At 43.8% G+C, this 23,998-nt stretch overlaps 1 protein-coding gene and 1 long non-coding RNA gene across 5 annotated transcripts in view; both read right to left on the bottom strand.

Annotated features, from left to right (window-relative positions):
- The window catches only part of CLYBL (citramalyl-CoA lyase), a 165,593-nt gene extending 147,090 nt beyond the window's left edge, over nucleotides 1-18,503 (bottom strand). For all 4 annotated transcript variants that reach the window (XR_010026811.1, XR_010026812.1, XM_063149598.1 and 1 more), the window contains exon 1: nucleotides 18,445-18,503. Coding sequence is in view for 2 of the 4 variants with exons in the window: in XM_063149598.1 (XP_063005668.1) it covers nucleotides 18,445-18,497 (53 nt within the window). In the remaining 2 variants the exon portion in view is untranslated. The remainder of the gene's footprint in view (nucleotides 1-18,444) is intronic.
- Nucleotides 12,207-17,706, bottom strand: LOC134414670 (uncharacterized). Its single transcript, XR_010026817.1, has 3 exons — nucleotides 17,627-17,706; nucleotides 14,718-14,830; nucleotides 12,207-14,304 (listed from the first exon to the last, which is right to left on the bottom strand). It is a non-coding gene; the product is annotated as an uncharacterized LOC134414670 (long non-coding RNA).
- Nucleotides 18,504-23,998: the final 5,495 nt, after the last annotated feature.

Genomic DNA, 23,998 nt, shown 5'->3' with positions numbered 1-23,998 from the left:
CAGCCCGCTCCGTGCTCCAACGTGGACAGACTGAGGAGCATCTGTGCTGGGGGGGGATGTGGAACAGATAAGTAATTGCTGTTTTTACTAAGTAAAGCAGAAAATTATAGCACATTAACAGCCAAGCGTGTTTGTTGCCTGGGAAGAACCATTTGTTTTCCAGTTTGGGATTTTTTACTCATCTGAAGTCTGTGCCTCAAAGCACATTAAAATCGTTTTAATTATTATGAGTTTATGTTCTTATATGGATTTAAAGTGTATAAATATTATGGGGGATGGGGAGAGAAGAAAGTAAAATAAATACATTCAAGAAAATGTTGTGTATTTTTAGCATCCACTGTGGTGGATGCAGTTCTGAATTAGCACCTTAGAAAACATATAATTCTTTTTAGAGAGCATTTATTGCATTAAAAATGTGTCCTGGTTTATCAGACAAGTGTGTGGCTATGTGTATGTTCTCTTAGGCACATTCAGCTCTCTTCAAAAAGACATCCAGCAGAATAGCACTCTTTAGGGACAGTGTTTCAGGGTTGACAAGAACATTAAACCATATTATAATTATCTCTTCAATGAAAACACGGCTTTGTAGTGGAGGCAATGCACGGTCCTCAAGGCGAGTGTTATTAGGCTGTATGTGTTTTCTTGGAAGGAGATTCATGGAAAGAAAAAAGCTTTTAATTTACTGCAAGGAAAAAAATACAGAGTACATGTCATGCATAGCAAAAGGGATTTTACAAAGAAGGCACTAAGTTGAGTGCCTCACTTATCTTCAAGAATGCTTCTACATAATAAGTGTGGGGATCGGTTTAACACAAGCCACAATATAGATATAACACACACATACAATTCCCTGTGACCGTTCATATAGATAACTACAAAAAAATTGTCTGTAAAGTAAGGTAAATATAAAGCAATTGCCTCCTGTGACATAAATGGGTTCTGTCTCATTCTTTGAGAGGTCACCACTGAACAGAATACATTCTTATGGCAGTGCAGATAATAAAATCTGTTATTCTTAATGTGAATAGAAGGATTTTCTAACCCATCTTCCACATTCGAAATACTGTTTTCTCAAATTAATCTGAAATTATAACGTAGGAGTTCTGAAACAGCAAGCAAAGTTACAAACTGCACCAAGAAGATTCTAATATGTTCATAAATGACAGTATTTAATATACATATCTTACACATACTATCCACACGTGCACATTTGGATTTATTTATTCACATTTAAAAAAAAAGAATACTGTGGATTTTTAATACTTTCGTAAATGCCTGAATTATTTTAAACCAAGAATTTTCTTCTTGGTTGTGAAAATGAGATTGCAACTTTGTTTTCTCTAGCATGTTGGCAAGTGGATAGATTTAAATTCCTTAAAATTGAATTAACTAGAAGAAAGAAACTAATGATGTTAGCCAACAGTTACATATATCCTGAACACAGCAAACACCAACAATGTAATGAAAATCTTGTGTTAATGGAGAATTAATTGTAAAGCTGTGGCATTTCAGTTGCATGCAGGCAGGTCCAGGCACACGCAAGCATAAACACAAAAGACAACAGCCCCACTAAACAGCTACCAAAATATACCCAATTGGCCTAATACTAGAAACAACAGCTTGAGCATTTGTAGGAAAAAAATGTCAGAAACTCACCAAATCTTGGTTTTAAAAGCATGCTAGGTATCCAGAGGGAGCATTCGGAACAGTCAATTACTTTCACATTTTGTCCCAGGACTTTAAAAGTTAAAGGCATAGTTCTGCCAATTGTGAGATGCCCCATCCAGCACAGACCACCCACAACTACTGATTTTCCATCTGGTGAACAAAACAGACATCTCCCTAATTATTTTTAAAAAGGTTTTTTTTTCTAACATACTTCCTTTATTTGTCTGTGACCTGGAACTTAATGGAAAACCTGGTAGATGCCAACCTCATTTCTTGTAATGAAGCATCTTATTTTCCCTACTTTAACCATGCTTATTTAAAGGCTATTTAATAGAAAGTTATTACCTAAGCTGATTTTTGATAGGACCTAAATTACTAAATAGTTTGAAACTAGAACAACTTTATATCAAACCCTAAATGTTCTAGTTAAATATTAACCGTTAAAAGACCTTCCCTTAAAGCAGCATATTAAAACAGGAAGCAATGAGGTTTACAGTCTCATATGCTGGGTTCCCATATTGCCAGTGTCAAAATTTATGCCTTTTTTCAGCAATATGGTTGCCATTGCCAGCACCACACTTATAAATGCCAACTGTAATTAAAATCTGGCACCTTATACAAGCATTAAACATGCTTACAGATTAAAAAAAATCTTTATTTTAAAATACTCATTGCAGCATATGCAGGCTTAAAAAAAAATTCTTCTTCTGCCAGTTTTAGAAACATCACAAGAAAAAAAATTAAGGTCCAAGTTGTCCTGAAAATCAGTCCAGAGAAACCTAAATATTGTGCTGAATTTCACAGTGGATGTATGTGGAGGAGAGATGGCAAAATCTGGATTTTCACTTGAAACGGGCTGCAAAGAAATAGCATATTTAAAAGTCTGGAGCCTTGGCAGACACACAGGGCAGGTAACACACAGCCTTTATCTCAGCACCCTTTACACTGGCGGTTACAGTTCAATAAAGATGTAAAGCCTCGTCGCTGTCACGGTGAATGCCCAAGCAGGGCTGGGGATCCCACAGCCCAGTAAGGGAGGCTGCAAAGAACAGAGGCTGGGATGAACCCATAGCCTGTTCATCTTAATAGTTTTGGGGATGTAAACATGATCATCTGGGCTTTTCATCCCTTAAACACCCATCATTGGTGCATTGCTGTGCCTCCAGTAGTGAGCACCAGGCTGGGTGGCCAGTTAAGAACAATTCTCTCCCAGGCTTGTCAGCAACAGAAGTGATCAGCCTTGGGGAAAATAGGGAGCTGGGGGAAACAGGCCATTCTACCCAGCAAAATGTCCAGCGTAAATTCCTTTTCTATTTACTAGTGTGCTACTGCTAACTTACACTGCTCTGTTATGGACCTGCTGGAGATGAGGAACCCATGTTCATGAGAGCTCAAAACATAAAGAAGCTACCCAGGCACACAGCAGCAGGTGCACAAATGAGGTGCTGCAGCACCCTGAGATTGCTTCTTAGTCTGGCAGCACTGCACCAAGCACTGGTCTGTACTGCTCCAGTCATTCACCTTGGCTAAGAGGTGAGGAAGAGTCATCCAGCCACACTGTCAAGTAAATTGCTGGAGAAGGACCACCCCTCAGAAACTCAGCACCACCTGGGGACTCTGCTTGTGGGGAAGTGCCAAAATGATTTTTAAGCAGCAACTGAAAGCAGTGTTTTTTCAAAGCAGTTTGATGACAGGTTACAAATTGGCATTTGCAGGAACAGCTTCCAGAGTGACCAGTAGATGGAGAGGAACCATGCTGGCTCTGTCCCAGAGCTGGGGACACCACGGACCGAAGGCAGCAGCACTCAGCAGCGTCTCTGCCGCAAAGGCGCGATGACCGAGACGCTCCATCGTGTCCTCCGTACCTCATTGTGCTGGTGCCTGAAGCAAGGTTTTCTCTCGTGATCCTACCAGCAGAAGAGGTAATTAAATTTCATTGTGGGGTGTCCCATGTACCAAATGTTTATGGACAGGACTGAAAAATTGTATCCTCGCATTTTCTTGACATCGCTTTCTTGGCTGAATTCCTGAATCCTTATGTCAAGTTTGCACTGATGGTTAGGTTCACATCAGTTATTGATGACTTTCAGCAGGATTAAATCTTTCGAGACACTTTTCTTAAAAATAAACTACACTACCAAATGGGAAACCTTGAGTTAGATAATTAATTTGAAGCATGTTTTCCCATGTAAAGGTTTTAGTTATTTTCTGGGAGAAAGGTTAATTCTCAGTTTGTAACCACTAAAGTATGTTGCTTTGTAACTAAATATAGCTTTTACACTAAATTTGGCACTTCTTATTGCTAGCCAGAAGGACAGAGTAGCTCTGCTGATATATATTTAAACTTTTCTATACCTCATTATACATTTTTTTCAGATTAATTTTACTGTTTTTATTAGAAAATCATGTATGGCACAATTCTTATTTACTAGTTGATCTCTTTGTGTTTACTTAGGATTTATGTTTCTTTGGATGAAAACTGGAATACAATTTAAAACAGAATGCAAGCTTATAGCTTGCATAGCACTATCTGAGAGAGGCTGGACTTGTAAAAAATACTGATTAGATTTAAAAATTTATCTATTAAAATAACTTAGTATTAGCTAGAATTAGCACCAATCTAGTATTTGGTCTTAATATCCTCCAATATTGTAGTATTAGCAAATCTAATCCTCTCATAATTAGCTTTTATTCACAGATTGGTAGAGAAGAACAAGCTTTTCTGCTTCTTTCAACTCCCAATTGGTCAAGTTTGAATAAATTAGTCATTTAACTGAGCTAATTGAATATATTGAAGAAAATATTCTCTTGGTACTTGCAGAGGAGGCTATTGATCTCAAAAGCCGACACAATACTTCAAACACTTTGGGCTTCCAGAGTTTAGATTTTGACTTTCATCAGCTGAATGGTTTGATCCACAACCTGGAAGCACTGTTTCTGTTTTGGCTGGGGGTGGGGGATTATTATTCAAACAGATTACAGTAAATTTAGGATTTGCTGTAATTTTATTAGGCAATTAGGCATATTTTTAAGAATAAATATACCCAGCATAAATTTTTGAAAACTGTTTTTCTTATTTATTTCTTGATCACAAAGTTGTTGCCATCTCATTGATTTCAGCTCTCTGCTTATCATTTAGTTCCAGAATTTTTTCCTTTAACAGAGAAATATACCAGCATTACCATTACTGGTGGCAGAAAGCAGCAAGACCTACATCTCATATATTTTATATAAAGATGTCAGAACATAATTTTTATCCATTGTAAACAGGCTGCAAGTGGTCTGAAAAAGAATCTGGCAGTGTCTAAAGTGCTAAAAATTTTCAATGTCTTTCTTTCCTAAACTAATTCCCTTCATGGTTGTGGAGTGAAGACATCCTGCAGGTCCTACTCTCCACACTGCAGATCTTGTCAGGCATTGCAACAGATCCATCTGGCAAAGGGTCAGAATTCCTGTCTCTGAAGCCAAGGCCTCCCAACATATTTGCAGTCCGAAATACCAGAAAGGCCCAAACTATTGCTGGTTTGCCCCAGCAAGTTTATGCTTAGGTTCAAAACCCTTTAATTTTGCCATTACCATTGCATAATCAATGTCATTTTATGCAGTCATAGATTACAATACCAAACCTAAACTATCATGTCTATTTTTGTTTCTTATTCTGCCATTTGTTGGTCGTGCTTTCAGGTTAATATACCATTTTCCAGGCAAAAGCAGTCAAAGAAGCTGATAAAAAATACCCAAAGCAAAAATGCCCAAAGAAATGCAGCCATTTGAGACTACATTCATTTTCTGGTTTATGTTGTTCAGGAACACCAGTGCTGAGTTTCTGTGGGAAGACATGCTGCCAATGGCATGTGTCTTAGGTGATGATACTGACATTAAAGACAAGGTTGACTTAACTGAGGTCTGTATCATTTCAGATATACTCAAAGGAAATCCATTGTGACTGCATAAAGACCACAGTGCACTTCAATTTTGTCTTAGAAATTACAAATCTGGAAATCCCAAGTCAACTTTCACACTCTGAATGTGTCCTTGTGCAAGCGCTGTGTCACTGTGTTTTCCTTTTCTTTTGTTCTTTTTTTTTTTTTTTTTTCATTTGTTGTGTATAAGACATGGTTCTATTCATTCCAAATTATTGGATCTAGGCAAGATTTTCGCAATTTTAAGGTTCTCTACTAGAATGAAAAGAAATGTTAGGAAATGCCACATCACTCTTTGGTAAGTCATTTTCATTTCTTTTCTACATTTACCTAGTCAGATGAATGTGAAATGGGGCGTGAGAGCACTCTAAAGGGAAGGAAGCATTGCTCAGGTTCTGTTTGGCAGAGAAGGTAAAGTATGTAGGTGGAAAGGAGCCCCTTTGAATTTAGCCTTAGAAAGTTTATATCATCAAAAGCTCTGATGCTAGGCTTCCCTACATTCAGACAGACGTGATCCAATGCAACCAAACTTCTTGAGAGTCAAGAGTTTATGTGGATCCAGCATTGCAAACAAAAAAGAAACTTTTCCTCCTAAAACGAGACTCTTACTCCTTAGGTAGAGAAAGAGAGACAAAACCAAATTTAGCCTGTACCCTCTCTGTAGGGCACCACAGCCTTTACCCTAAGATGGGCACTGTTCAGCATGCTGTGCTTCATGTGCTGTGGCAGCAACTGGTGTACACTGGTAAGCAAACAGCACACATATCAAACCATCCACACTGAAACACACAGATGTGCTTAAAGCATGACAAAAGAAACACGTGGCAAGAGAGGGACTGTCAAGCTGAAAGAGTGTCATGGCTGAGGAAACACACAACCAATAACAGAAACAAAAGGGGAGGGGAAAAAATCCCAGAGGAGCAGAACCCAACCCATTGGGAGAGATGGAGATTTTTGGCATCAGTCTGCCTTTTGTAGAGCAGTTACTGGCTCCACCAAAATTTGGCTGACAGGCTTCCTTACATGTGGATGTACCTGGTACCCTGCTGGGCTGACAGGTGAGTAAAACTGTGTGCAAGAGGGCAAGAGAAGAAAAATGCAGAAAGATAAGAGCTTTTCTTACCCAACACCATTAACTTTCAGAACTTCATTCAAAAAATAACTAGAGAAGACTCCTGCAAAGACAAAACTGCAATCCAAGGGAAGGATCATCTTAGAAGGAAACTGCAGAATTATACCTTCTGGCAGATGTGATACCTGAACCAGCCAGGCTAAACTAGATACAGTGCTCTCATCGTGAGACAACCTCTCTTGCAGCAGGCCACCACAAGAGGTTATCCTATAGCTCTAGAAACACCAGCGTCACAATGTGTAAGAAAACAAAGCCTCTAATTAAAAATGTCATTGCACATTTTCATTATTTATGGGTACTGTATCTCAAGGAGTAAGTTAAAGTAGGGCACAGAAGGAACATGTGCCTTTGGAAAATCATGCATTACCTCTTCTGCACTGCTTCTGTGGGAAAGTACTAAAAGCACAACCCCATGGGTCTCGGGCAGAGGTGGCACATCAGGAGAAAATACCATCCATGCCGAGTTGTTTAACACAATGTCACATCTCTTATCCTGTGAATTAAGCTAGAAAAAGATTTACTCCATGGTTTGGAATCAGGCTGGAGGAGAGAGGGACTCCAGAGCAGCAGTCCCTGCTCAGAGCACCATTTCATTGGATTGCATCAGGTAAGTAGCAACTACAATTTTTTTATTTTTCAACAGATGTTTGCTGGTTACAGTGAAACTACCAGAAAGATCAAAAACTTGCATGTTCTTACAAATTAAACTGCCTTCTCAAACTCATCATTATTACTTATCGCTTCTAGGTTGAGAGAGGGCTATGTGGAAAAAAATCTTGGCTCTCCATTGCCACTGAAGCAGTGCCAATAACAAACTGCAAAGGGGGTGCCCAACTGCAAACTTTTACAAGCCCTAAAAACTTATAAATGAAATTTCAAAAACTGAAGATGAATTACATGTTTTGTTTTGCACAATGCCGGTATCTACTTCTAATACTACTCTTTTCATAAAGTTACTGTTGTTCTCACCACACAGCACACCAAGAATCATTAAAATCTGAGCAAGTCCTGTTTGTTGTTTGCATGGTTTATCTAAGATAAATAATATCTATTTATCTAAGCCCACGTGTTCTCCAGGAGAAATGGCAACACATTAGTTCCCTCCTGCCCAAGCAAAATACAAACACTTTGTATTACATTACATTATATCATAAACTTTGGTAACCAGTATTTCCCTTCACAAAAACCACACATGTTGTCCTCTGCCTTTAGCAGGCACACATGGGTTCCAACTGCCTGCCATTAAGTTTCAGCTTTTAAAACCTGCAAACAAACATACGGTAGAAGTTAAAATTATGCACTGCTGCTAAATTTGCTGTGTGTACTGCAGAAGGATAGTCTGAAAAAACCCATGTTAACAGTTCAACATTTAAACAAAAATGAACAAACTAATTAAAAAATAAAAAGGGATGATTTTGAGTTTGTATTTTCAATCTGCTACCTTTCTTTTCTCCTCATTTAACTATCTGTCCAAACTAAGAACTAAATCAGCCAAGCCTTTGAGCGAACAGGATCAGTGAGATACATTTTGGGACACAAAGTAATGGGAGCCTTTTATTTCTGTTCCAAGCAGTAAAGCTGCTGCAGGGTGAGGCGGGAGCAGGCAGCAAAGCCAGGGGGTGTGAAGGGGACTGGTCATTAACTTATCAGTTCCAGGCCTTAGCTTTCTAATTGACAACCTCAGGGCTACTTTCATCACTTGTCGACTTCAAACCCACACTCCATTTTTCCTTTAGATAATGATGCAACTATAACATAACGGTGTTTCTGACATATTGCAGCATGTAGCAGTAGGATGATTTCCTCAGTAGCTTAGTTTAACAGAAAAGTAAAAAAAATCCAACTGTTAAATGGTTTTCACATCTATCAACTTCTAAAAAAAAAACAGTCAGTAAGAAAACAGATTTTGTGCTTCCAGTATATCGAAGTCACTGTTTGGTGCTGATCCAACCCAAAGCACCTTCAGTGCTTTAGTATCACTAGAGATTTAACAAAACAAGTGAATGGTTAAGGCAATAAGCTCATAAAACATGCATTCATATATAAAGCCTCAATAAAGGAACCCACAGAACTCAGAAATGTACTACAAGTCAGAGAACTTGAACAATAAATTCCCCAAAAATGTCATTAGAAATATATTACTGATATGATATCTAGAAACCTTATGTCCTTCACAAAGGAAATAGAGAAATAACAGGAATGCTGTAGTGAACACGTCCCTTCAGAGAGCCAGAAAAACGTGACTCACATCCCCCACAGAAATCTGAGCAGTGGCTGAAGGCTGCTGAGCCATTTACACAGAGTAAGGTCCTCAGGAAAGTATATTCATCCCATTTGGATCACAAATTTGAAAAATACTAAATTTTGTCAAGTAACAGCATGTCCACAGGCAGCAAAGCACCTGGCTGTAACATAAACAGTCACATAACTGCCTTTTAATAGTGGTTATAGTGGTTACAAAGGTCTGAGCCCTGCAGTTGGCTCTGCAAAGGCCTGGGGTCACAGTGAGCTCAGTGCAGTGTCTGGGGCCCTGAGCACGGCAATCCAACAAAAGCAGTGACAGAGAATGGAATAATACTGATGTGCTTCCAAAGTGCAGCCATTCCACTGGCTCCTACGTGATCCACAGGAGGAGGGAGCACAGGCTGGATACCACACTGCACAGCCAGGTGCTGCTGGAATAGGTGTGCACAAGCAGGCAGGTGTGGAACTAATCCAGATTAACAAAGCAAAGACACTGCAGGCAGACTTGATGTGCAGTCAGCTCTCGTCTCCGCTGGCATTTGGGCTCTGACGGTGCAAATGGGCACCCAGGTAACTTCAGCCACAGGACATTAATGTGGCCATGAATAGTTGGCTTATTCTGGCCTGACTGGAAGAGTTCAGCCCCAGCCATTTCAGATTACAGTTGTGGATGGCTCATTCCAGGCAGCAATTGCTACATTTTGGTCATGAACTTTAAAACAACAGCTACAGCTCTTATTTGAGGATTACCAGGGGAGCAGGTAAGGAAAGCAGTACCTGCTCTGGGGAAAAACACTGGGCTCGCTGTTTCCTTGGGCTGCCTTTCAGGCTTTCTAAATCCATAAAGCATATTGTGAATTTTGCAGATTACATTGCCTGTTCAGAGTTGTAACAACAGCATATCACCATATCACCCCCTTTCAAGTGTTGTACATGCTGCTACTCCTTCTCAAGCAATAAGGAGGCAGGAGCTCTCCCTACAAAATGCCTGGCCCATGTCATGGGCCAAGGTCACCAGTTGCAAAATATTATTAAAAAGCCAGGACAGGCTTATTTTATAGCCAAATTAACAGCTCAGCAAAACAGTGGGCTGTAACAGGGAAGACAGTAAGTCCAACAGCTGGGCAGTTCAACTGCTAAGGTTTTACTGGGATCACTGCCTGGGATGTTTTGGGGTTGTTATGGGAAAAGAGAGTTATCAACACAAGAAGTGTGAAAACTCAAGTTATTACATGAAATATTAAAGGCAGGTGTTTTTCCATTTTTTTAAACCAAACCCCACCACCTTTGCAATTTTGCCACTCCAAGGCTGCAAGCAGCAGTACAAACTGGTTCCCTTGCAGGGTTTGGAGCATGGGTTTTACAAGCCTGTTTTGCCTTCCTGCAGGCACTTTGAGCTTATAAATGGCACCTTTCAGTGTCCTGAAATACGAAGGGCAGCTAGTCCTGAATTCTCCTGTCGCTTAATGATCTCACATAAAATGAGGTCCACAAAACTTTTACTACCGCTGCAGTTCAAATTCACAGGTGAAGAACCACCGGGGAAAGGATGTGGACATCTTTTGCTTTCCTAATTTTCCAGGTGCAAGAAAGTTTCCCACTTGGACTTGAACAATTAGTTACTCTCAAAGCAAGTCTGATCTAAATAAAAAGACTTCAGTATGTTCCCCTGATAAGCACTGAGAAAATCCAAGGGGAAACCACTTGAAAACAACACACAATAGCACCACATTTAGGTAAAAAAAAAATTAGGTTAAAAAGACCCTATCTAAGTATTTATTAGTCTTTTTTTTTGCACCTAATATTTTTCACTTATCACAACTAAGTATATCTGACACTCAAGGATTATAGATAATATTTAATTAAACACTGATTGGTTCTGCTCTTATTCTGGTAATAATATCCAGCGTTTGGAAAACATACTGCACCTTAGCAGTATGAACAAAAAGTCAAAAGAAAGTCTTTCCAAAAAAAAAAGGATTTTGTTTGTTACAAATTACTTCTGCATTTATATAAAGATTTAACGATTCATGGCATGCCAAATACAGTGCTAATGAGGTTTGAGTTGTGTTTTTCATTTTTGTTAGAATTTTTTCTTGCTAAAAACAATTATTAGAGGCCATTCAAATGCTACTGCATAAACCAGGAAACCTAGTAAAACTGCAGGCAAAATTGGTATTTTGTTTCAAGTGTGGCTCAAGAGTCCAATTCACTTGTTGGTGAGCTGCATATTTCAAATAGCACCTACAACTCCTTCAAAAATGGAAGCCAGGTATGATGCTTTTAAAAAAACCTATTTATAACATTCATTAATGAAAAACAAAAATTAAAGAGTGTAAGCTTACCATTTAATTCCTGCCTTGCGAGGATGAACATCTTAGCCTACCTGCTTTCTTCTCCACTTACCAATGAAAGGTAGATAAAGGAGCAGAAATATAAGCTCTTAATTCTCAGCACCTCTTAGAGGACACTCGTGCCCATAGGAGCTTAAAAACCTTCCTGGGGAGCGTTATTAATCTTGCTGCTAGCAGCACAGAATTTTTAAAGCCTACTAAAACACCGTCTAGTCACAGACATGCAAGTCTTGCTTTTTAGTGACCTGGTTTTAAGAAACAAACAAAAAGTCTGGAAATTATGCCAATTTAACTTTCATCATTCAGTCACACGGATCACTGCCCACCTCAACTACTAACTAGATACCAAACATTGTCCTTCAACAACAAACCTTGCCATCTACCATACAGAATAGTTTGAGCTGGAAAGGACCTTTAACAGTCAGTTAGTCCAACGCCCTGCCAAGGCTAGGGCCATCTACTACTCGATCAACTACTCCACATGTTGATGCTTCAGTCTAATGGAAACCCTGCTTTGACCTTGCTTCGTCCTTGACCTTGCTCTTCCACCTCTGCCTTTGGGCCTAGGAATATTTTCAGAAATCTGAAAATAATTCCAACTGCCTTCTTCCCAGGGTAGCACTCCTGCCTGGCTGCGGCCAAGCTGCTGCCCATTTACACCACTGCAAGTCAAGCCACTATTAATCCCTTGGACTTCAGTCTTCCAAGTAACATGTGCATTACTCCAAAGGCTTTCAGATGACTTTTTAACTGAAAACATCCAGGATGTTGGGGGTTTTAACAAATCATCATAGCTATTGCCCAGCAGCTGATAAGGCTGAAGTTAATTAATGTTGCCAGGAAATAGAAATATAGCTGTGATGAACTAGTCTTGTTGTGCCCATATTCAACATTTCCTCTCCTTTCCTTGAAGAGCATTTCACCAACTTAACAAAAACCACAGAAACAAACACAACCCCCCGACCCAACAGGCTGGGCAGATGAAAGATATTCACACTAACTAACCCCGCTCTCCGGTTCACAAAAATCCCACTGACAATATCAAGAGTGGAGAATCAAACCCCTTTATTACCAAGTCCACAGCAGATAAAGCAGCAATTGTGCTTATACAGTAGTGGAAGTGTAGCTACAACATAGCGTGACAGCTTGTTAGTGTTGAAAATATATAAGCTCTTTGTAATTGTGCCTTTGGAATGCCATCTGTCTCGAATTAATGTCCACCTGGGATCATGTTTCGGTGACCAATATGGACAGATTACTGGAACTTTAAAACCTCGCTTTCTTTGTAATTGACATTTAAACTGTTTGAAGTTTCTCATTAAGTCCTTTTTTACAAATTAGGTGCAGATGTATAAAGCTAAATGTACAGTACTAAGGGAAATTAGGTCACATGAATGCTCAATAATAAAATGTATCAACTGCTTAAGTGCAACGAGTACATTGAAATTTAGAGATCAACTTTATGCCCCAAATTCTTCAAAGTTTCATCGTTCCCCTTTCATTGCTGCAGGAGCCCCTGATGCCAACCATTTTTTAATTAAAAAGGCAGAGAAGGAGGCAGGTTTGGCCACGCAGACAATGACACCTGGACAGCCCTGTCCCACAAAGAGCCAGAGAAGGCAGGGCAAGCAGCCACAGAGATGCCCATTTCACAGGGACAGGCAAATCCTATTTACACCAGTGATGCCGGGAGATTTAAAGGGAACAGGGAGACCTGGGAAGTAAATATAGGTCTGACCAGAAAATAAGGTAAAATATAGGAAGGAGACTTGTTCAACATCCTAGGGCTAAGAAACCACAAACTGACCTCCAGACCCACTTGCAATCGAAGTTCTGCAGACCTGCTGTGCTCCTCGCCCTTGTGGAATGAAAGAGGGAAGTGCATAAAAGGGCAGTGGCTGGAGAAACACCTCCATGCACAGCCCAGCTGACAAAATAAGGGCAAATTGAGTGTTTCCCCTTTCCAAACAAGGAGGTTCAGAACTCGGGGAGGTGTGAGAAAGGGGTCCAGGAAAAAGCACTACCAGAAACTCACATGATGTGCAGAGGACAGGAGGAGATACACAGGGGTTCATCAGCAGAAATTCTACAAAGCTCTTAGCATCAAGGGGCTTTTACCTGCCAGAATGGTTCTTAAGGAAAGAGACCTCAAGTACAGCAGCCCAATCTCCCCAACAGGTATGAAAACTCCAGGGATCCCACTCACCCAGGCTTTATGAGTAGCCAAGAAATACTGCCCCAGTGTGTGAAAGCTCAATGATGGAAGGCACGGAGCACCCACCAAGGGAACACACGCCCTCCTTTCCCGTGCAGGGCTGGCACTGGACGTCAAGATGCCATCCCACAGCTGGCAGTGTTTAAACTCAATGCAGTCACACACACAGGTTTCGTGGAAGGTCCATTAACCTTCTCTTCTGGAGAAAGGTCTCTCACTCCAAGTTAGGACACCATCTATATAAAATGCACAAATTCGAATCCTTTTGGCACCACAGCTAGCACGCTGGTTCTGGAAACAACACCAGGATGCATACCCTGGCTCTCTGCTTGGAAGCATGGAGCTGCAATGGAAGAAGCAATCTTCTCTGAAAGCTGCTAAACCAGACCAATACTGTCAACCAGATCTCTTTCTGTCTGCTTAGACTTCATCTGTGTGCTTAGGCTACTCTTAAACAGAGTGTCTTCAGTACCACTACTTATTACAGTGATTTTAAAAAGCTTTTCTGCTCACATCCCCTTATAACCCTATTCTGGTAAGCTACTAAAACTCTTTGCAAAAAAAGTGCAAACTTTTAACTGGGTACATTTCTGCTGCTTCTGATAAACACCCAAGCGACTCTGCTGTGAAATTGTCCATGCTTCTGGTTGCAAGATGAACAGCAGGTCCCTGCTGGTATCAGAACAGGAGATTCTGGTTTCCTCATCCACAGGCTCTTTCTCCAGTGTTCATACACATCTTCAGTTCAAGGAGGAATTCAGAAAAAAGCTGCGTATTTTTAAAAGAAATAAAAATTGAACCATATGTAAGCAAACTTCATCACCTGGGAGAGAATAAAACCTGACTGATATAATACAGCAAGATAACAATATTTTTCCAGGACAGGCCAGCCCAATTCATTTGCAAAAGGAATGAGACAGAGGAGTAACTCATTTTCCATGCATATTAAACAAGAAGGGCTGCTAAGGAAGATGTATTTGTACCCAGTTCTTTTTGCTCACACATTACAAATACTGGCTTTCATTTGGGTGATGAGTTTGCAAGGGCAGGTACAGGAGCACACAGGACTGTCCAGAACAGCACAGGCTTTAGCAGACCAGTTGAGGTGCCAGTGGTGATTAGCTGGACACACCCAGCTTTGCACCCTGCTTCTCATTAGCATTAATTATCCACCATCATACCTCTGCTGCTGCCAGGATGAAAAGTGGCTTGGGCAGTAGTTTCACAGTCCTTCATGCCAAATGTGGAGTTGCCAGAGTGCACAACAGGGACCTTATATTGGCCCCATGTCTTCCTGCCAAGGGCAAAGGAGAGCAGAGACCTGGTTGAGCAGAAAGCTGGAGAGAACAGGTAATACCTCCTTTGCTCTAAGACCTCTCAATGGAACTTTATCCTGACAAAAATGTTTGAGTGAATTCGAAACACCAGAGCTAAGGCTCAGTTTTGTGACGTGCTTCACCTGATGGCTGATGGAATGCCCCATCCTACACACATTCCCTGTGATGGAATGCCCTCACACACAGCCCAGAATGCAAGGTAGACTGAGGCTCCATCAGGTCCACCCCAGAGACAGGATCACAGTGCCAGGGACTTGATTAGGGGTGCTCAGGGTGTCCCAATGGGTGCCCTCCCCAGTGTGAGCTGCTATCAGGTTCTCACCCCACTAGCAACACAACAATATTCATTTCAGTGAACCAAAGTGACCTTGTAGAAAAGCAGACTCTGCACATGCGGCTCAGCAATTCTGCCAGATAAAGTGTTTTTATCACTAGAAAGTCACACTTTCAAATAATTTTCACCCCGAGGCCATAATCTCAAAAGACACACTTAAAAATGTGTAGAACATAAAATGAGTGATTTTTTTTGATTGAGGTTAAGGAAAGAAATCCCTCACAGACATAACACTTTATTGATATTCTTGGTCACAGCTCTGCACACGCTGAACAGGATCAGCTAAGGACCACAATTCATGTCTTTCCATTTAAAACCTGCATCAAAGAATAAAACTATTTCACAACTAACAAAAGGGAACCCTTTAATTTGCTGTAACAATTTCGGCTCCCATTGCATTAGCACCCTCCAGTGTCCAATACATGAAAAACATCTTCACTAATTTACCAAGCAGATACAGACTTGGAGCCTGAAACACAAGACACAGGAGTGGTGGACTCCTGGGAGGGAAATTGATGAGAATTGATGATGAGAAAAGAAACTCCCAATGCTAGAAATTTTAAATGACATAGGCACAGTCTCTGAAGAAGATCTGACACGGGGTTAGTACTCGTCAGGCTCCTTTGTTCCTAGCAGGCATGCCAGTGTCTGCCCCTTTGGCACAACAGGCTCTACGTGCCCACGCTGTACATTCCATGCTCTGCAGCGTTCCACTGAGATGTGGATGCTGCCTTTGACTGATTTAGCACAGGCACGTGGGTATGGATCTGCCTGGGGTATGCCATGCAAATGAATACATGTAATAAAACCCTCTTGTACATGGGTGACGTGCTTGGCTCACTGAGGGCAAACGGGTGACTGTGCTTCAATGTGCAATGCTCCTCTCTTACAGCATCGTCACCAAGCAAAGCGAGAACAACAGCAAAAACAGCTGCACTTGCTACTAAAAACAGCTGGATGAAGGGTTTTTTAACTTTTTCCAACACAAAAATCTTTCACAGGCAGAGAGAGCCAGTAGGCTCTGGAACATGGCAAATAAGAAAAACCAGCTCTGGGTACCTGCCTGATAATAACACAAGCACTCGGTCCTCCTTTTCTGGGCAGCGCTGCTTCCCCCCAGCCTCACAGGGGCAGCAGCACGCACATGGAGGAGGAGGGCAGCAGCTGGAAAGGCAGCCACACCACATCGGAGGTACCTGCTGTAATTAGGGTCCCGGTCCAACAGCATGGCAGAGAGCTCTGTGGGACACAAGAGCCAATTAAATCCAATCAACGTGTTCATTGATTGCTGACATTTGAAGTCATCCCTGTATTTTCTCTCCCAAGTGCACACAGTGAGCAAGGACTCCTCATGCCTCATCCTGCCGTGGTCTCTGACTGCTTGGATGCCCAAAATTCTGTGGTCTCTATCTGCCCAGTGGCCTCTTGGGCTCCACAGCAGCACTGATGACAAGGAGCAGCCAAATCCCACCACGGGGACACCATCACATCTTCTGGGAGTCATGCAAGGGTGTTGTGATGCCGGGCAGCCATGTCCCAACCCAGGGCAGCACCAGCCAAGGAAGCTACAGCTGGAAGGGAGCAGCCTCACCATGGCATGCAGGCAGCCTCTTCTCCCAGCCCTGAACAGGTGCTGCACACACATAAAGGTCATCACCCCTGCCCTCACACTGTATAGATTCCTCTTCCACCCACAGTATGAATATTCAAAATTCTTCATGACCAGAAATAGCAAGGCATAGCATTTATGATTCTGCACCAATATGGGGAAAAGGGGGTGAAAACAAGGGGGAAAAAAAAAGCATGTATGTGGATGCATCCTCCCCAGAAACTGGCTGTAAAAGCGTACTGAAGGGGGTAGACTGGAAAAATGACCCTGGGTGCTAGGCAGGATGCTCCTGTGGGCAGGAATGACTGACATGGACTTACTGGGCTCTTCAGAGTGCCTCCAGCACAGCACAAAGCACTCCAGCTGTCCCTGAGGCTCCCCAAGAACACCAGCATCAATATTGCATGCTCACAGTAACAGCTACGTTACAGTTTTACAGACCGCATAGGCTTTTGTCACTCAGCTATAAAATATTTACAGAACCATGGTCTCAGCAGAGAATGCGAGAATTTAAAGCTTTAAATATTGATACTAAAATGAATTAACACTTGATTGCCTTCCTAATATCAATACTAAAGAATAAAGCGTTCTCCTTCTAGCAGTGCTGTTGAAAACCTGCCTTAAATGAGCACAGACCCATCAATCTCTCCCTCTGGCAGAAGTCACTCTCTGCCCCCGGGAACAGGCAGGCACACACCTGCAGGCAGAAAGCTGGACAGGAAACCCGCACACTTCTCCAACAGGAAAGTGCAGCGGAACCTTTGTCCTCCGTGCCACTTGTCACTTGGAGCCTGATCGTCCAACACTGACCTGTACGGCGATCCTCTGTTTAAAGCAGAGCTTTTCCTAGCATCCTGCCGAAATCCGTGCTATTCCCGACAGCTATTCACCCACCTGTGGGAAAGCACCGGCTGATTTCGGGCCCTTGACAAGTGGACATGCGTTGCCTACACGGCCTTCCCTCATCCAGGCACTGCAGGAGCCGTGTCCCCCCAGAGCACTGTTGTCCCACAGGAGCGCGGGGACTCCGCACCGCCGGGCTCACGGGGGCCCCCAGGATATCCCAAGGATAAGGGATGCTGGGGGGGGGCCCTGGCACCCCTGCTCCTGCCCGCATCACCACCTATGCCGGGCCATCCATGGGTGGAGCAGGCGGCACAGGATGCTGTTTGAACAACGGGAAAGCCCCGGTGCGGACCCGGCTCGCCTGGCCCCGCTCCCCCTGCGGGAAATGGGGCACGGGGCCCTGAGGAGCCCGCTCCTCCAAGGCCGGGAGCACGAATGGGAAAGACCCAAGGTCACCCTCCGGGCAGGAGCTGCACCAAAGCGGACAGCCGGGCAAGGGCAACGTGCCGGTAACGGGAGCAAGCACGGAATAGCTCGGGTCGGAGGGGACCTAAAGGACCACCTCATTCCGACTCCCCTCCGGCGAGCAGGGACACCGTCCCCTAGAGCAGGAAGCCGACTGCCATTCCCACGTTGCCCGTGCCCGAGGGCAGCCCCGCACACCCGGGGGAACCGGGGGAGCCTCGCTCGGGCGCGGCTCCGGCCGTGAGGGGAAGGGAGGGGGAGGGGAGGCGGTGCCGGGGGTCCCGCGCCCCGCCCCGCCCGCGCGGCCCGTCACTCACAGTCTCCGCCTCCCCGCGCGCAGCCCGGCCCGCCAGCACAGCCCCGCCGCCATCGCGCCGCCGCCACACGCCCCGCGCTCCCATTGGCTGCGCCGGGACACGCCTCGCGCTCCCATTGGCTGCGCCGGCGGCGCCCGCGGCACGCCCCCCCGCGCGCTCGGCTGTGACGTCAGGGGGAGGCGCGCTCCCGGCCGCGGCCGCGCTCCCGCTGCTCCAGCGCGTCCCGGCTCCGCAGCCCGCGGGGAGCGGAATGCTCCGGCTCCGCTCCCCCCGGTGCGCCTGTGACTGCCGCGAGTGGGAACGGCCCGTTCGTGCAGAGCATGAAGAGACAAGGCCGAGGATAACACAGGATGTAGCACTGGGCGGGGTAGGAAAGAAACAAACTTGGGAAGAAAAGGGTCCGGAAAAAGAAATAGGGATTCTGAATCTGTTTTCCAACAGTCCAAACTTAGACTGAGCATATAGTATAATTTTCTTTGCAATGATGCTGGAATGTGCCAGATCCACAAAGTATAATCTCAGCAAGGTATCCAATATTGTAGATACTTCAGTTCGTTTCCAAAGGACACAAACTTGGATCATGCAACCTCTCTGTCCTGTCATCTCTCATTCCTGCCCTTCCACAACTGCTGAACATGTTGCCCTGGCCATGGGAGAGAGATCCCCAAGACACTCAATTGCAGCAGCTTTCCTAAAAACAGGAGATGGATAATGGAACGCCCCAAACCAGTGCCCCCATTCCTTGGAAAACCCAGGTTCACATCCACGTAGGTTCATCCCAAGTCTTCATGGAAGGGCTTTTTCTTTCCTAGAGTCGCTGAGTTTTGCTGTGTAACTTTGTTGTTTTCCCAACACACAATTGGCTTTCCTTTGTCAGCGAGCTGTGTGGAAATTTTCCAGTGTGGCTTAGCATCACTTCACTGGGGAAGTGGTGTCAGCAAAGCATGAGCTTCCCCTCCTAGCAGAAATAAAACCTGCTGTTTTGCAGAGCTGTGCTGAAGCGTGAACGTGACCTGTGCTCAGCTTCCCTGCCCCGCGTAATCTTGCGTGCAAGTCATGGGTGATACCCCTTGAAGCTGACACACTGAGATAGCAAACATTTCCTTATCACCAGCAGCATGACAGAGTTAACCCTTCTCAGCACAGGTCCAGTGAACTGTGTGTGGCAGAGACTGCTCCTTCTCCCTCCTGTCACTGTTTCCTCTTTTGCTCTCTCCTCCTTCCAGCCTCACCTCCTTGGGGAACTTCCTCATGAAGGATGATATTGCACAATGATATGCTGGAGGAGAACCTTGGACTTGTCTCCTTGCCCCTCTCTTATTTCTGTAGGGACAGATTTCCTTCCTGGCACCTCTCTTGTCTTTTCCCCTTCCAGCTCCAAAACTCCCATGTGTACAAAATGCTCTCCTTCCCCACTTCACTGATGAGGATGGTCTGCAGTGGGGAAAACAAAAAGAGATATGTGACACCTGATAGATCCTCTTGGCTCTTGTTTCTCCATGGCTCTCCACAGAGAGAGGAGAGGAGAGGAGAGGAGAGCAGAGCAGAGCAGAGCAGCAGCCTGGAGAGGATGTGAGCTGGAGAGGATGTGACCTGGAGAGGGGTACAGCCAGACCAGGCAGAACCCCTGAAATGTGCATCATGGAGCCATAGAATATCCTGAGCTGGAAGGGACCCACAGGGATCATCAAAGTCCAGCTCCTGGCCCTGCACAGGGCATCCCAAGGATCACACCATGTGCCTGAGAGCATTGTCCAAAAGCTTCTTGAGCTCTGTCAGGCTGGTGCTGTGAGCACTGCCCTGGGGAGCTGTTCCAGTGCCCAAACACCCTCTGGGGGCAGAACCTTATTCTAATATCCAACCCAAACCTCCCCTGACACATCCTCCTGCCCTTCCATCGAGTCCTATCACTGGTCACCAGAGACAAGAGAAGAATCTTCCTTGCAGGAGCAGCATTTAGTGTGACATCAGGGGGAGGCAGGATGCTGTGCTGACAGGAGCAGCTCTCAGGTTTTGTCAGAAGTCCAAACAACCTTTCCTCAGCATTAGCAGCTGAGCGTGGGTTTTGCATCAACCGGTGCTGGCAAACCTGGACTGTCCTGGCCTGTTGCGTCCCTTTGACTTGTAAATGATCATGGGAGCACAGGGACATTAATTAAATCTCATTATCATCTTTTCCCTTCTGTATTCTGGGAAAATACTGCGTCTGTCTCGTCCTTTTAAAATGGGAAGCCTTTTAAAGAAGCTAAGTTTTCACTTAATTGGATTAAGGCAGTGTAACATTTTCCAGGATGCTCAGAAGGTATTTATGAGCCTAACTCTCACTGCCATCCTCAAGAGTTAGGTGTGAGGTGCTTTTGAGGATGTGAATCTTATAGCAGCAGTATGGTTGGGGTTAAGACCCCTGGAGCCATGTGTGCATGAAGAATACTTGCAGAAAAGCGTTGCTGAGCTAATTTGGGACTGCTCATCAGAATTAGGATACTTCTGTGGGTGCTTTTGGGTTTTGTGTCTCCTTGCAAAATCTCATGTGCACATATGTTGCAGCTCAATGTGAGATAACTGCACACAAATTAATCAGAGAGAGGGATCCTGCAATTCTCAGATAAACAATAAATTATGAAGGTCAAATGACTCATGGACTGTGCTGGTGAAAATCATTTGGCAACTATAAAGGATTAGGAAAAATATTCTAAAAAAGGATAACTACCTACCAGTTTTTCTTCTCATACTTCAATAAAGCATCACACCAAGTACAGTGTACATTTAATGTCCAGTATTTTTTTAAATTGCTGGATTTCAAACACTTTAATTGTCATCTTGGTCTGGTATCTTTTGAGATGTTGAACAAATAAGGTTGCTACAAAAGAGCAAACCAAATATTTTGGCAGGATATGTGGTGGTCCTTGTTCTACAAGCATTTTTTAATTCTATGATGGTCTCTTGATGGTTGATAATGACAGACCCAAGTATTTTTGAATGAGAAAAGGAAAAAGAAGCAGTGTGCTACTGCAGTACCGTAGAACTATTAATAAACCATGCCGATAAAAGGAAATTTTTTATTGGCATCTTAGTGGAAAAAAAAGAGCCATGCTGCTGCCTGAAGCTATTGCATGTCAGTGTCCTCTTGACACTCATTTACTTTGATTTTCAAGAGAGAAATGAGCATCATAACAGCCAAGGCATGTTGTGCCTTCCTCTCTGTGTTTGTGTGAATACAAAAGGATGTCCTCCTCAGCTCCTGTGCAAGAATGGGAAACAAATAACTGCTGGCACCAGTGTGGCTGAGGCCCCGGTGCCTCTCTGTGACAGGCACTGGTTTGTGCTGGCCAGCAGTGTCACAGTGCTCCTGTGGTGAGCCTGCTGCTTTGGGCCTCAGCTCCTCCTGCCCAAGTGTTGGCTGCCCCCCAGCTTGGAGAGCACAGATCACCCAGGGAGCTTTGTCCTGCCGTGCCTCCTGTGCCACCAGACTGGGGGGACCCAGGACATTCCTCTGGCTGCCCTGGGTGACTAGAGACCCTGGCAAGGGGGCAGAGACCTTGGCACAGAGTCAAAACCACCTGTGCCTTCAATTTTAGTCCATGGAAACAATTACCAACTTGGTGTGAAGAGTTACAAACCACAAGAGTTTGAGTAGAATGATAGTGAATTTATCACAGGGTGAAAAAGTAGAATTTGGGGTTTATAGAATGGGGGTTCAAGAGGCAAGATGGAGGAATCTGGGCGTGTCCTGTCCTTCTTCTCCTTCTTCTTGTTCTTCATCTTCTGTGATGGTGACACCTTTGGATTGGTTTAGAGTAGAGACAAACTGTCTAACATAGGCAATAGGTATTGGAAAATTATTGTAAATAAAGTACACGTAGTTCATAGTATAAAAAGCTAACACCACCCCAAGGGCAGGGGCTGTGCCACTACCCAACCTGCTGGACAGATCTCAGCAGGTCAGAGAAAGAATGGAATAGATAAGAGAAAATAAACAACCTTGAAAAGCAGAACCAAGGAATCTCTTCAGTTGCAGAGCTGGGAAAAAAGAGACTTTCTAACACCTCAGGGGTCATCTCAACCACAGAAACCTGAGACCAGACAGCTCACAGCACTCCCTCATGTCACACATCTCCTCCTGTGGGATGAGAGCCAAAGGAGGAATGTGCTTTCCAGCACCAAAAAGTTTGGAGAACCTCCCCCAAAACTGTGTTATCAAACAAGTGGAAATAAGCCAGCATTTTCACAATGAAAAATTATTTGTCCTCTGTCTATTCATTGCACTGTTATGTCCAATGGAATTGCAGTGTGTGTCATATCCTAGCAGTGCAGAGTGTTTTAATCCACCATAAATCCATGTAGAGTACATCATCTGGGGCATTTAGAGTGATGGAAGGTGGATTGAATAGCCCTGGTATATTGAGACAGGATTGTTTTGTCAGGAAAAGCTTTCTCTGTGCTCTTGAAGGGCCCAAAGCTTCCCTTTCTCGACTACCTCAGAAGCACCACTCAGGCAGCTACTTCCTCTTCTTGGGAAGGGCAGAGAGCCCCTGCTACCATCATCCTGTTGAAATCCACAGTTTATGCTCTTAGATCCTCTCCAGATCTCAGGAAAGGTAAATACCCCTGCTTACCTGGGGTGTTCTCTGGAGGTTGTTTGTCCAAGTCTGGTTCTCCACCTTTGAAATCAAACTCTTCCCTTCTGCAGTAAGCTGGGGATACTGGTAAGCATCATCAACAGATAAAAAAGTCCAAAAAGGCAGAAACATCTGGAAAAAACAAAGGGCCAGCAGCTGAGGTGAAGCTGCAGGGAGTATAAATTAGGAGAGAGGCCCAGCCATAAATTGAAGAAAATGCTTGATAAGAGATATGAAGAATTCCTGTTTCCAGGCATCAGGAAGACATTACAGTGAATTCATTGCCATACAATTCAGATTCTGTTATGTACTATGCAGTTTTGGGAGGAGATTATTGAAAAGTAGCTCCATGGAATCACTAGAATTCAGAAAAGTCAAAATATTTTCATGCTGGGAAGCAGAACACACCCTGTGTGCTCTGTACACTGTCTGGGAAAGATTAAAAGGTGGGGCAGGATGGGGAAACAGGGGAAAGAACTAGAAAACCAGAGTTTGTAAGAGGCTTTGGAGAGATGTGTTTGCCAGTTCTCCAGGCAGGAGCAGGTGATCTGTTACAAAAAGTTGTGGTTTCTGCACTGGGTTTCATATGAGCTGGCAACAACTCCTACTCCAGCAGGAGTGTGTCCTTTCCCTGACTGTCCCTTTCCCTACAGGTAGAGCTTGGGGAAAATGACCTTAAACACATGGTGACGTTTCCAGGTGAAGTGGGTGGTGGGGACACTCCTCTCCTTTGCACTGAACTTCTGCTCAGGCACTGTGGTTTGACTTAAAGCAAGGCAGTGACTCTGTAGTTCAGAGGCAGGAATAGAACAGACCACGGTGCTATTTGGAGCAAGTTAATTTAAAAAAGAGTGAAGTGCATCATGATGGGCTTCCTACATGAAATACTGGCAAATTGTGAGAGGAAATAAGGATACAGGAGAAAATGATGATGC

This window comes from Melospiza melodia, chromosome 2 (assembly GCF_035770615.1).
Source record: "Melospiza melodia melodia isolate bMelMel2 chromosome 2, bMelMel2.pri, whole genome shotgun sequence".
In the NCBI taxonomy this organism is placed as follows: domain Eukaryota; kingdom Metazoa; phylum Chordata; class Aves; order Passeriformes; family Passerellidae; genus Melospiza; species Melospiza melodia.
The sequence above is the reverse complement of the archived record's forward strand: the minus strand, read 5'-3'. Positions and strand labels throughout refer to the sequence as shown.